This window comes from Euprymna scolopes, chromosome 44, assembly GCF_053919585.1.
Source record: "Euprymna scolopes isolate OS-2025 chromosome 44, ASM5391958v1, whole genome shotgun sequence".
Lineage (NCBI taxonomy): Eukaryota > Metazoa > Mollusca > Cephalopoda > Sepiida > Sepiolidae > Euprymna > Euprymna scolopes.
The window spans coordinates 10,683,009-10,697,787 of record NC_136525.1 but is presented as its reverse complement, the minus strand read 5'-3'; the positions used below and the strand labels follow the sequence as shown (position 1 = coordinate 10,697,787).

At 34.1% G+C, this 14,779-nt stretch overlaps 1 protein-coding gene across 1 annotated transcript in view; it reads right to left on the bottom strand.

Annotated features, from left to right (window-relative positions):
* The window catches only part of LOC145268689 (uncharacterized), a 1,072,728-nt gene that overhangs the window by 739,853 nt on the left and 318,096 nt on the right, over positions 1 to 14,779 (bottom strand). The window contains exons 47-48 of the mRNA XM_080124201.1: positions 8,342 to 8,608; positions 1,769 to 2,035 (exon numbers count right to left, since the gene is read on the bottom strand). Of these exons, the coding sequence (XP_079980327.1) occupies positions 1,769 to 2,035; positions 8,342 to 8,608 (534 nt within the window). The remainder of the gene's footprint in view (positions 1 to 1,768; positions 2,036 to 8,341; positions 8,609 to 14,779) is intronic.

The window sequence follows — 14,779 nt, the reverse complement described above, 5'->3', positions numbered from 1 at the left end:
TATGTTTTTTTTAAAATTATTATTTTGAGATGAACAAGCTACCAGTCGTAAAATGTGCTTAAACAAGCCACGTATGCGTAGTCTCCCTCTGGTGCTGCATGTTGGATGACACCATAAAAATAGTAAAGAAATGATGAATGTGAGAAGTGTGAAGGGCCAACGTTGCCTTCACATTTTCGCCAAGTTTCAGAAAAATCTAATGGATGGGGAAAAAGTTATGGTGTAAAACGTGTCATTTTTTATCTCTTTTGAACCCCTGGGGATGCAACAGAAATTTTCGCAAAAAAAAAAAAAAAAAAAAAAAAAAAAAAAAAAAAGTTTTACTGTTATTTAATGAAATACAATTTGTGTCAAAATTTTAGGAAAATCTCATGGATAATCTGGCAATCGTCCGGAATAACGGACACATGGACTCCGCTGAAAACATACGTAGGTCCTTCTCTGATAAATCGGGGGACCAATATTATGTTTTAATTAATACAGATTTCGCATAGAACCAATTAATATTGAAGGAAATTCTGTCAGTTAACAGGTTCCATATCAAACCGGAAGTTAATTGTTTTAGGTGTTGTCTTCTTAAATTATGATTCTTTTTTTCTGGACATCAATGCAATAAGACATTTACTGCTATGACTTTTCTTTTTCTTTTTTCAATGAGAAATATATAAAGTATATATATGTGCATGTCTGTTTTGTGTGTATTCTTAAATTTGCTGAAGAGGTCACAATTCCCGCATGTTGTACTTTAATGATTAATACTGTTTTAAGATGTTGGCAACCTTCACGTGGTCCTTCCTGTCAATATCAAATGTCTTTCTAGAAAGAATTTGAACTAAAAAAATAAGCTCTGTAAAGCCAGACGTCAATACAAACAAAAGGGTGATCTCTAAATGGAAGTGGTACTTAAGCAATAAAAAATGAAATAAGGTGTTTGGGAGTTAACGAAGATAAAAAAAATAAATAAAGATAGCCATGAGCGCATAAACAGAATGGAGAACTCCTGACTATCAATACAGATACTGTTTTCACAACTGAAGGATGGGGTACGAGGCACAGGCAGACCTAAGCTCAGGTTTCATGACACCGCTGTAAAGCCAAACGTCAATACAAACAAAAGGGTGATCTCTAAATGGAAGTGGTACTAAAGCAATAAAAAATTAAATAAGGTGTTTTGGAGCTAACGGCATCATTCCAAGATAAAAAAAATAAATAAAGATAGCCAAGAGCGGCGAGTGGTTATCTTATACTTTGATTGTAGTCTAGTGGAAGCCATGTGTAGCTTGACGTCAACACAATTTTAAAAAAAAATTTTTTACATGGGGATCACCACTTATTAAGACCCGGAAGCCACTCGGGGATAAGGATTATTTTGTGTACAATAATCAATGGGATAATATTGTAGTAATAATTGGTATTGGAGATTTGATAAAGTGTCGTACTTAAGGGGGCGATTAATCAGGAATTTGTTTATGTTGGACTTGAAGACGTCCAAGTTGTAATCAGGTGGGAAACAGGCAAACGGAAGAGAATTCCACAGGCGTGCACTTCTCAGAAAAAAGCTAAATAGAAAAAAATAACAGGTCGATCTCCAAATGGGAGTGCTATTTAACTATTAGGAAACGAAATGGTCGTCAATACAAAGAAAAACATGTATCCATGATATTTTACCATATTAGAGGCCGACCTCTAAATGGGAGTGGAACTTAAGTGGGAGTAAATAAATGTTTCCATTTCCACGTGTGAGACGTACACGTTTACCAATACTTACCTTCCACGTTCAATTTAGCCCAAGTCGACGTGTCACGATAGATACAAGTATATTCCGCTTTGTCTTGCATCGTGACGTCGTGAATAACGAGTTTTTGGGTTCTTTTGTCGGTGATTATGTCGTACTTCCGGTCGGCTTTCAGTATTTGTCCTCCCTTCATCCAAATCGGCGTCAGGTTTTCCTCGGACATTTCACAGACGAAGATGGCGGTCTCGTTTTCTTTGACCTTCGTTTCACTAAGCTTTCGCGTGAACTCCGTCTTAACTTCTAGAAACGTTAATGAAATTAGTATGTTATGCAATCAGATATAACCAAACATCTACATGCAAGGTAACAGAATTTGGTTATGTTTTAAAATTCAGTACGCAATATTAAGCCGGAAGTGGACTCGGTTTACCTAAATATGGAACGGAGGTCAGTAAATATGAAACGAAATACAAAACCATATGAAAATAATTTATTTAAAAATTTATTTTAGTTTTAACAAGTCTTGTGCTACCATGAAACAATAAAAAATAAACATTTATTTTTTTAAATTTCTATAGTTTTTTTTTTTACGCTTTTGTTATCACAAAAAAAAATCAATGAGACTTTTTATTACCTACATTTTTATAAATGGTGTCTTTTGAATTAATATACGGTGTGGCCCATAAGTCACTTTACATTTTAAAAATTCAATAACTTTTTTTCTATTTATATATTTTAATTTCTCTTTTCAGAATTATAAAATAGAATCTTTGGAAATTTTTTGTATAGATAAGTTTACAACAGAACAACGAGTGAGGATAATTGAATTTCACTTTGAAAATGGACGGTCAATTGTTGCAATGCAAAGATCTTATATGCGCCATTTCAATGTTCAATATCCTCTTAAAAGATATGCTATTGAATTTGTTCAACCTCAGTTAGTAAACATGCCAGGGTATTGGTGGCAAACAAAATGGAGCAACTGCACATACAGCTAGAGCAACAATGCAGTTGTTAACTGTGATGTTTCAGGATCGAAAAATCTCTTGAAATTTCGATTTTGAATGGCCTCCACGTTCATCTAATTTGACAGAACTAGACTTTTGGCTTTGGGGATATCTTAAAGACAAATTGTATGCAAATAAGCCTCGAACATCCAAGAACTTAAGGTAAACATACGCAGGAAATTCTTTCCCTACAACTTCCGATGTTAAGAACTGTCATAAAGAATAGCTTAGAAAGAGCTCGACTTTGCAAAGCCAAGAATGGAGGCTACTTAAGAGACATTATCTTTTGTAATTAAGTCAGAACAAATTTCCACACTATAAACTGTGTAATAAAAAAAAGAATTAATTAAATACAGTCATTTAAGAAAAAGTTATTTGATTTTCAAACTGTAAAGTGACTTATGGGCCACCCTGTATATATGTTTTTTACAAGTTTTATCACAGAATTTTTTGTCATAAATAAAAAAAATTATTAACACGTCTTGTGTTATCACAAAAAAGTTTCAGTTTCATCATTCAATTAAAAGTAAATTAAAAAGTTTCAGTTTCATCATTCAATTAAAAGTAAATTAAAAAGTTTCAGTTTCATCATTCAATTAAAAGTAAATTAAAAAGTTTCAGTTTCATCATTCAATTAAAAGTAACTACTTTGTTTTCTGACACATTATTTATGGCAAAATTTTGTGATAAAATTTGTGAACATTTTTAATTATTTCCATCTGAATATATTTTTTTTAATATTTAGAAAATCATTTATAGAAATGTATACTATAAAGATTTGAATGACTTTTTTTTAAACAAAATATTTCTATATGAATATATTTTAAACACTAAAAAAATAATTATAGAAATGTAAAAAAAAAAAAGTTTTTTTTATATTATTATTGTTTTGTGATAAAACAAGAAATGGTTCCATATAGTTTCGTTCTTCGTTTCATGTTTAGTGATTTTCACTCCATATTGAGGTAAACTGAGTCCACTTCCGGCGTCTTCGCTTTGCGTACTGAATTTTTGGACATAACACAGAATTTTTATATGGATGCAGTGACGTGCAAATGGAGAGGGGTGACGAGCCGGCGCACTAACCCATCTCGGGACATCATAATTGGCGAGGAGGATGGGGGGGGGGCATACAATCATATCAAAACCATAAAGTCGGCGCAAATGTTTTTCCCGTTTTTTTGAAAAGAGACATTTTTTTAAGCCATAGTAATCTATTTTATGCATAGTTACATCTTTTTATTATTTTTTTAAAATTTATTTATTTATTTTTTTAATTAATTTTTTTTATTTATTTTATTTATTTATTTATTTTTTACGGTAAAGACTATAACGTTACACGGTAGAAATGAGAGGTGATGGCAGTCTAGTTGTTAACAACACGAACTAGCGACCTAATTATTCTAAGTTCGAATCCAGTCTGTTCCGAAAAAAAAAAAAAATCACTTTCGCTAAGGATGTTAGCAAACTTCTTGTGGTCCCTTTTCATAAGTACCCGATGTTTTTTTGTTTTTTGTTTTTTGTTTCTAGAAAAAATTATGACTAAAAAATAATCGGGGAAATCAATGCCAACAATAGAATCTTCATACGATTTTTTTTTTTTTTTTTTTTTACATGGAGGTCACCACTTATCAAGGCCCGGAAGCCACTCGGGGATAAGAGTTATTGCATTTACAGTAATCAATGGGATAGTATCGTAGTAATCGTTAGTAATGGAGATTTGATAAAGTGTCTTACTTAAGGGAGCGATTCATCAGGAATTTGTTTATGTTGGACTTGAAGACATCCAAGTTGTAGTCAGGTAGGAAACAGGCAAACGGAAGAGAGTTCCACAGGCGTGCACTTCTAAGAAAGAAGCTTTGTTCATGGAATCTACGTTTTCATTTAGGCATAGATATAGCGATGATGACAACTTGAACTGTACGCATTACATTTATCTAAGTTTGCCTTTAAACTTGTTCCACTTTCTGGCAATTCTAATCCATATGTTAAACGCATAGAAAATGACTTTACAGTACAGTGATACAGTATGGGTAACTATGCTATGCGGTGTTACTGTCCTCCTGTACTTGTGTCAGTTGGCACTAACCCTAATCAGGTTTAACTGGCTTCCTCCAAAGGAGGAAGTTCCATGGGAATATGAAATTCATAAGCGGTCCCCAGTCGCATGTATATTCCTGTTAGACGATGACGTTAGGTTTTTGCAACTCTTGTAGTGAGGTGTCGACGTCCTCCTACATACAGTGCTTGGAATTCCAAAATTGGTCACCCGTTTTAGTAATAACCAGGCTCAACGTTGCTTAACTTCTGTGATCTGACGGGAACCGGTGTGTCAATGTGATTCGCTTGTACTTGCGTTTCTTTTTTATTAAAATATCGTCGCGCACACAGTGTTTAGTTGGGTTCGAGATGCCGAGAGAGAGACGGATGGACTAAGCAGGTCTCCCCTTAGAATGGAGACATAGAAGACCCCACAGACCGAGAGTCCATTGATCACTCCCTTCTGCTTTGACGAATACCTGGGAGTGAATATAATATATAAAATCCTACAACATCTTGAATCGCTGTCTTGTGAAGCGTCTTCCTTAAAACAGGTCCGGCTCCCCCAAGATGGTTGAAGGATCCCCCAGAAACGACCAGCAGCAAAACAGGTGTATCGTCATGTGTATATGTATACATGTTGTCATGTGACACACAAGCGCACACCTATAAAACTAGACAAGTCACGGGCGTTAAGATAGAGAGTTAGTGAGGACAACAGTCCGTTATTCAAGCACATATGGCTTGTTATTTAATCAAGAAAATATAAGAAATTGTTGATTCCATGTAACATATATGTATATATGTTGACATGCAAGCACACATAGACACCATTAGATGAGTCACAGGCCGTTAAGATAGACATTCAGTGAGGACAACAGTCCGTTATACAAGCACAGCGTATATACATATGACCTGTTAATTAATCAAGAAAATATAAGAACGATTTAGATAACAGCACACACAGCGATGCAGCAATAGAGAGCAGGCAAGCGGAACAGAGTTCCACAGGCGGACAGTTCTAGGAAAAAAAAAGCTTAGTTCATGGATTCCATATTTAGATTAAGGCACGAGTAGAGAGTGGGGGAAACTGTTGATAGTTGTTGTAGCTAGATAAGTGTTTTGTGAGAGTTTGACAAGAGGGACCATAGGTTAGAGCTCAGTCAAGCAGTTGTCTTGAAAATATCGATAGAGCAGAGATAGGTTAGCAACGTCTCTTCTTTTAGAAAAAGGTTGAAGGAAAGAGAACAGAACATACACCACCAGGTTTCGAAGGATAGGGTGGTTCGAGCAGCTCCGACTCAGATATGGAAACAGTACTCCATTCTAGGATGTACTTGGTTCTTATACATGCAGAAGGTTGTATCAGAAGTGAAATATCTACGGAAGCGGTACAGTGATCGAACCAATTTTCAGGCGACGTTGGCAACGGATTTGATTTATGTACTCCATTTCAGATCCCGGATGAAGGTCAGACCCAGAAGCTTGTCAAAGCATGATGCTTCCCTAAGACGAGAGCCTGTCATTTCAATTGGGAACAGATCGGTGTCAGAGCGTTGATGATGGAAAGAGAAAAAATTGGCTTTAGATGAATTAAAGGCAACGAACCACCTTTTTCCCCCACGGCAACACATGCTTAAGATCAGAAGTGAAATATCTACGGGACAGTACAGTGATTGAACCAATTTTCCAGCGACATTGGCAACGGATTTGAGGTTTGTGCTTGATTGAAGAATCCTCCGGAAGCAACCAACAGCAGAACATGTATGTCGTCACGTGTTGACACGCAAGTACGCACCAACACCATTAGATTAGTCATGGGTCGTTAAGATAGGCATTAGGACGTGAGGACAACAGTCCGTTATACTAAAAACACAACGTACATACATTTATATAATGGCCCGTTAATTAAGAATACATAAAAACGATTTAGTTATAACACTACATTATCCCTTCGCATTAAACCATGAAAGATAATTAATTTTAGTCTGGAATGATGCAATAATCGAGAATTAAAAAACAACACAATAGAAATTATAGTATAGTTTCGGCTTCAGACAGATACCAAATCTCCATTAGAAATCACATCAACATATCTTTGCTATTATATATAGTGTAACACTGCTCCCACGCTCTAAAAGGAGGGGGTAATGCCTGAGAAGATTGCATTATAATCACAGAACACATACTACACTACTCTCTTTCTCGTAGTATTTCTCAGTTTGGTGGGGGGGGGCAAACAATCAAAGAGTTCGCCTCTGGCATCACCAGACCCCTGCACGTCACCGCAATGGACACCAAAAGTTCAAACATTCAAAGGGACTACACAAATCACAAGAAGTTGACCGCAAGGAGGTTCGGATTTAGAAATGGTGGATTTGTTGTTTCCCAATCATTTTATAGGATGTTTTTAAAATGTCAACATTTTATGCTACAAGGGATGATACATGCAATTTTTTTAAGGAGGAGGAAGGAGTTTATTTGGATGGTGTCTATACCTTGCTATAATTTTTAAGTTTGAGGGGTGATATGGTTCCCAGCCTCCATCAGAAGTATTTTCTTCACCCAGTGTCTTTTTTTTTTTTTTTCTTTTTATTGATTATTAAAATATTTTTATTTAAATAATAGCTACCCGGTGGTTTGCTAGCAATTTTTTCTTTCTTTTTTTTTTTTTTTTAATTTTTGTAACTATGCTGTTCTTTTTTTTTTTTTTTAATTTTGTACTTAAAAAAAATTGATGAATAGAGTTACCTCCCCTTCTTTTTCTAAAATAATTTCCTCTTTAAGACATTTTAGTTTATATATATATATATATATATATATATATATATATATATATATATATATATAGAGAGAGAGAGAGAGAGAGAGAGAGAGAGAGAGAGAGAGAAAATAAAAAGGAACAAACGGAATTATGTGTTCATCAACGTTTCGTCTTTATTTCGAGACTTCCTCTATAAAAACGAAACGTTGATGAACACATAATACGGTTTGTTCCTTTTTATTTTCTCTATTTTGTCGGAATACTATTTCCATTATTTTCATCATATATATATATATATATATATATACACATGCACATACAATTCTATAGTTATGTCTTAGAAGAATCGATTAAATAATCATATGAGAAATCACATAAAAGCCAAAGATTTTTTTTTTTTTTCAAATAAATGAAAAAAAATATTTTAAATAAAATATTTTGGCCTTAAAATCTATTTTTCAAAATAGACAATTTTTCCTTTTTTTTTTTTTTTTTTTTTTTCATTGTCGACTTCTCATGATATTATTAAAAAGTCATCCTCCAAAAATCTCCTTGGGGTTGCATAATGCAAGCAAATACAGTGAAATTATGATATATATTATACCTTTATTTCAAACGGCATATTATTGATATCCAAATAAAATGATAATAGATATCAGGATATCTAAATAATATATTTTAATATTTAAATAATACTATCGTGTGATACAGATATTGAATATCAGAAAAAAAAAAACTTGATATCTCAACATTTATACTTTCCACTTGTGTCCATTTTTTTCTGTATCAACTCACCTCCAATAATCAGCTTCGCCCAAGTCGAGATGTCTCGATAAATACAAGTATATTCTCCTTTATCTTCGACAGTGACGTCACGGATAATTAATTTCTGGACTCTTCCATCCGTCACTATTCGATACTTGTGGTCAGTCACTAATTTGTGTTCTCCTTTCATCCAAATGGCCGACAAGTTTTCCTCGGACATTTCGCACGCAAATGTGACCGTGTCCTTTTCCTTGCAAAAAATTTCGTTCAGTTTCTTGGTGAATTCAACTTTGTTTTCTAAAAAAGGAATCGGATTTTTTTTTTTATATGGCATTACGACACCAATTCAATATTTCAAAACAGCGTTTCTTTCTCTATCTCTGCTATTATATAAAAGAAACTTTATCTGCCTGCGTGCGTGAGTTCCATATGGACTCGAAAACGGCTGGACTGATTTTTATAAAATTTCACACGAAGATACTTCATGTGCCTGGCAGTGTTCTTAGATAGGTTTTGTATCGGAATGTCTTCGTTAAATATCGATAATCGATAATGATCCGATGAAAGAAGTAACAAGCGATTTTGACCAAAGTTAACACCTTATACAGCCTAACATCACAAGTGCATTTGAGAAGTTTTATTACCACACAAGCAGAAAGGCTCGACATATAAAACAAACAATAGGTTCTTTGCTATGACAGGGGCGTGTTCAAAATGAATGTTTCTGTTTAAAGTACAATTGAAGCATGATACTCGACTTTTGCATTCACTGCAGGGAGGTATATAAAGCTTTCTCCCGTTGCACCACAATGGGTCCCCAACTAGAGCAGACAGTCAATCAATCTAATTAAAATATGAAATATTTCACCGATTTCGATGGCACCAAGTGAAACATGTATGGTTCCCCCCGTGAGTGTACAGTGAACAAGGCATAAAAAAATGACTAAGTTCAGCACCCTCCCCCCCAATTTAGCCCCAAAAATCCCCAGGGGATGTAAAATCCTACTGAAAATGAACAAACAGTACAATTTTAGGCTTTAACTTATGTAAATTTGAGTTCTGCACCATGCAAAAAAGAAATTAAGTCCATCATTTGCCCCCTCCTCACCCCATTTAGCCCCAAAAGACTTCAAGGCCGTAACATATTTAAATTTGAGTTCAGCACCATGCAAAACTGCTAAATAGACATACACAGAAAATTTTGGACAAATATGATAAAATAGTCCCAAAAATGGAGTGTTTTTATTAGCCCTAAAAGAGCCCCTGGTGCACACCCAAGAGTTATCGCGAAGTATAGACAAACAAAATTATATAGAAATCAGTTACAACTTTTCAGAAAGGTTTATAAAAATCAAAAGCATCAATTTTTTTAATAAGCACAACAGTGTCAATTTTAGCCATTTTAACCCGAAAGACACCCCTAGGGAGGCAACTGGAGTTTTCCCGGAAAATCCGTTGCGTTACTTTTTTTACTCATATCATGTTTAATATTTGTGCAAAATTTCGAAAAATTCCAAGGCGTCGTTATTGAGAAAAATGCGGACAGACATACGGACAAGAGTGAATTTACAGGTCCACCCTCCTTTTGTCGGGGGAGCAATAAAAATATGAAAGTGTGAAACATTCGTTGACCATCGTTCAATCCCGGGCAACGTCGGGTCTCCTTGCTAGTTTGTAATATAAACACATACTAGATTTAATTCTAAAAGTTATAGCCCGTTGAATAATGCCGTTACATTTGCGATTATTTTTGCATTAAATACGTTATTAATCCGTAACTGTGCATCAAACAGATACCATAATACTTAATTCGTTGAACCTTATTACAAAGGTCTATTCAATATTTTAGCCAGATCGGCTCAGTAGTTTCCGAGAAAATGTAGAACAGACAGACAGGAAGACAGACAGATCAGGCCAGTAGTTTCTGAGAAAAAGCGAGAGTAAATGTTATATTGCGTTTACTAATCACTATTAATCCATAACCGTGCATGGACTGGATACCATAATACTTAATCTGCTATACCTTATCATAAGCCTGTACAAATTTTCAGCCGGATCAGCCCAGTAGTTTCTGTGAAAATGTTAAAGGGATAGACAGACAGACAGACTAAGAGAACTATAATACAGATATGTGAACCGAGAAAAAAAACACCTGTCCCAGGACAGATAAAATAAATTTTTCAGTCTGAATAGTGTGTACTATGTTTATGTCCCTTTACGAAGATTAAAAATCAAGACAGAATGATACTAAACTTCATGTGTAGAATCCTTATTCCAATTTTAATAAAAATCCATTACATGCTTTTGATTCTAAGAAGATGCCTAAAATTTCAGGAGTCTTACGAGGAAATTGAAGTTCAGGGAATTTTTATTAAAAGATTATAGGTAACATTTAATGTAATTCTAGCAGGTCATGGTGGCTAAGTGGTTAACGACACAGACTGACAACCTGGGTGTGCTGAGTTCAAATTCAGCTCGTTGCATAGAAACACTTACACTTAGTATTTTGTTTTTTTGTTTTTTTAATAAAAAAAAAAATGGAAACGGCACTAACCCTAAATGAGTTTAACCAGCTTCCTCCAAGGGAGGAAGTTCCATGAGAATATGAAATTCACAAGCAATCCCCAGTTGCATGTATATCGCCGTTAGGAGAGATGACTTAAGTTTTTGTAACTCTTGTAGGGAGGTGTTGACGTCCTCCTACATACAGCGCCTGGTATTCCTAAATGGGCAGTCATTTTAGTAATAACCAGGCTCAACGTTGCTTATTTTCGGTGATCTAACGAGAACCTGTGTGCCAATGTGATTATGCCGTATATATATATTTTTTATTAGGGAATAGATCACTCGTTATTAAGGTCAGAAGGCCACTCAAGGATAAGGGTTAATTAGTATCAGGTGGTTCATGAGACACACAGTGATGATCAGTAATGATGGAACTGGGGTAGTGTTTGCCTATTTAAGAGGACGGCTAAACAAGAACTTGTTGACATTAGACTTGAAAACGGCCATGTTATAGTCAGCTGGGAAGCAGCGCCTGCGGTATTGTGTTCCACAGAGGAGTAGTTCTAGGAAAGAAACTTTGCTCATGGAATTGTTGGTAACCTTCATCTCGTCCCTCTTTGAAGGGCCCGATGTTTTGCTAGAAAGTTCAAACTATGAAAACATCGGGAAAACCAGTGCCAACAATAGAATCATCTGATTCACGCGAAATTACTGAAAGAATGATGAGCACTTACAAGTTATTACAATCGCTCTTTACTCATATTTCATGAATTAAATTAAACTAAATATATCCCGCATTACGACCCTTTACTTCTAGCAGCTAAGTCCTAGAATTCATACTAATCGATTATTTGGTTTAGGAGTTAATCTAATAAATAGAAATAAACATATATATAAAACTAAATTAAATTAACTATAGCCCACATTATGACCTCTTACACTTAGTATGTGTATCCCAAAATTAATAATGAGCAGTTCATTAGTTTAGGATTTATTATTATAAATAGAAATACATATCCATATATCTAGAACTAAATATATCCCACATTATGTCCCCTTACCTCTAGCAGCTGTGTTTCAAAAATCATAATGATCGGTTAATTAGTTTATAAGTGAATCCTATACACAGAAATAAATATATATACAAATACATGCACCTAAAACTAAATTGAACTAAATATAGCCCACATTATGATCCTTTTACATTTAGTAGCTGTGTAGCAACATTCATAATGATCAGTTAATTAGTTTAGGAATTACTATTGTACTTAAAAATTTCCAGGTTGGTATCTGGAGGCGCATTAACTCACTGGAAGAGATGCAGCGCCAGTTTTCGTTAAAACATGCATCTTGGAGAAAGAAAAAACACTAATATAAAAACCTGTGATCTATTGTATGTTCTGTCTTGTTGCAGTCATCTGCACTGACAAGGATTAGCAGTAATACCAAAAAGGTGGCTGGTTCTACACAAAGCCTTCACCACTATAAAACAAATCATCTCTGTGGATTTCCAGACAAATTAGCTGTTGTGGCGGAACCTCATACGTCGAAATCGACGGGGGAGTTCATTATTATTGTACATATCTATATACCGATAATTTAATTAAAATAAATATATCCCACATTATGACGCCTTACGACTGGCAACTGAATTAAAAAAATTCATAATGAGCCATTAATTAATTTAGGAGTTAATTCTATACATAGAGTATATAAATATATACACATACGTAAAAATAAATATAGCTCGCATTAAGACACTTTACGCCTAGCAGCTGGGTGTTAAAATTCATAATGATCGGTTAATTAGTTTACAAGTAAATTCTATGCATAGAAATATATGAATACTAGCAGGCCGCCTGGCATTGCCCAGTCGTAAAATACGTGTAAATGTTTTAATTAATGCAGAATTCCTATTTATTATAAACAGAAATATCGTTTAAATAAATGAAATTTAAAAAAAACGGAAAAAAACTGTGAGTATTATGTTTTTCTAAACACTTCATTTAAGTGTAAAAAGAATACTCTATCTTAGATCCTAAACCTAAAGACAGTGAGTCAAGTACGATAACCATTAGGCCAGCTTGACATGCCCTTTAAAAAGTGTTTTCAAACTTACTTATTCTTAACATAAGGAATCTGTCATGTGAACGATTCATGCATACGCATTCGTGAAACAGTTGACAAACAGATAAAACTCTGATGACTCCCAAGTACCAATTTTTACGGATGAAAACTGATTAAAAAAAACCTTTCTACATGTCTGAATACCCTATATACCAAGTTTCAAGTCCGTGGATCAAAAATTCGTTGAGTATATAGGTTGAGAAGTGTCCTCACGCACCCACATTCTCACTTTTATAGATATGTATACTTGTACGCACACTTAACTTTCTACAGAAAGAGATATCTATGTTTAGTAATATGTTCTCGCCACAGAAAGGAAAGAAAAGGAGGAAACAACAGTGCAACATAGCACAAAACAATAAAACACAACACAACACAAAACAACAAAACACAACACAACACAAAACAACAAAACACAACACAACAAAACAGTGGAAACTGTTTGATAATCCATGGACAAATCTAGCATGCACTGGTTCAATTCTTCATTATAATTAACTACACCAATCAGGAACATACATCGCATTAACAAAATCAGCTAATAGTCAGCATGCGCAGTACTTCCCTACATATGCTAATAAACAGACTTGAATGACTTGCTGTTAATTCGGGTTTGTATTACTGTACACATAGATTCGAAAAAGTTGTCAAAAAACAAATACATAACAAATGTCATCAAAGGCAAGATAAGTTACTTTTCTGCCAAACTGGATATATATTTTGTGTTTTTATTCAAGGTAACATATTTATTCAGCTCGAAAAACATACAGTGTTTACCGATGTATTGGAAAATTCAAGATGGCGCCTCACTCCCTCTTTGACACGGTAGGTTTGGGAAAAGATGTTATAAATAAAAAACTATACAAAATACTATTAAAAACCCGCCGAATATATGTCAACCTATGTCACAGTAACATATATTGAGCGAGTTTTTAACAGTATTTTATCCGGTTTTTTATTTATAACACCTTTTCCTAAACTTACCGTGTTAAAGAGAAAATCAGACGCCATCTTGAATTTTCCAATACATCGGTAAACACTATATGCTTTTCAAGCTGAATAAACATGTTACATTGAATAAAAACACGAAAAATATATCCAGTTTGGTAGAAAAGTAACTTATATTGCCTTTGATAACATTTATTTGTTATATATTTGTTTTTTTTGACAACTTTTTCGAATCTATGTGTATAGTAAAACAAACCCGTTCATACATCTATTTCTAATCACTAGATAAAAACTTGAAAATGTCAGGACAAGATATTCTAGTAAAAAATATAATAAATTCATAACTTAAAATATTCCAGCATTAAGAATTGATTATATAATATTATAAATTGAATTTAAAACAAAATTCTTAATGCTGCAATATTTTAAGTTATAAATTTATTATATTTTTTACTAAAATATCTTGTCCTTTTTTTTTTCTAGTTTTACCAACTAGTCCTTCACTTTTCCATGCTTAAGCTTAACCATATTACTTTTCATGCTCGCATTTTTCTATTGTAATACATGATTTTTCCAGGCTTCCAATAAATTCACTTGTTCTTTGTTTAATTTCAGTCTTATTTTTTTGCCCCATAAACATATGTAATGACAATGTATGGCACTCGTTTGCTTTCAATAAAATCCTCCCAATTATCTCCTTCTCATTCTTTCAATTCTCTCCGTTTCACTTGTTACTTTTCTTTTCGTGAGGCGGTGAATTGGTAGCAGCAGTAGTTGCTGAAGCGACGTGGTTGCTATGGGAACCAGCCATAAAAAACGTTGCTCATCTCCTTATGTTTTTTTTTACAATTTTGAACATCAGTAAATTCATAACTTTTGTTTTACTGA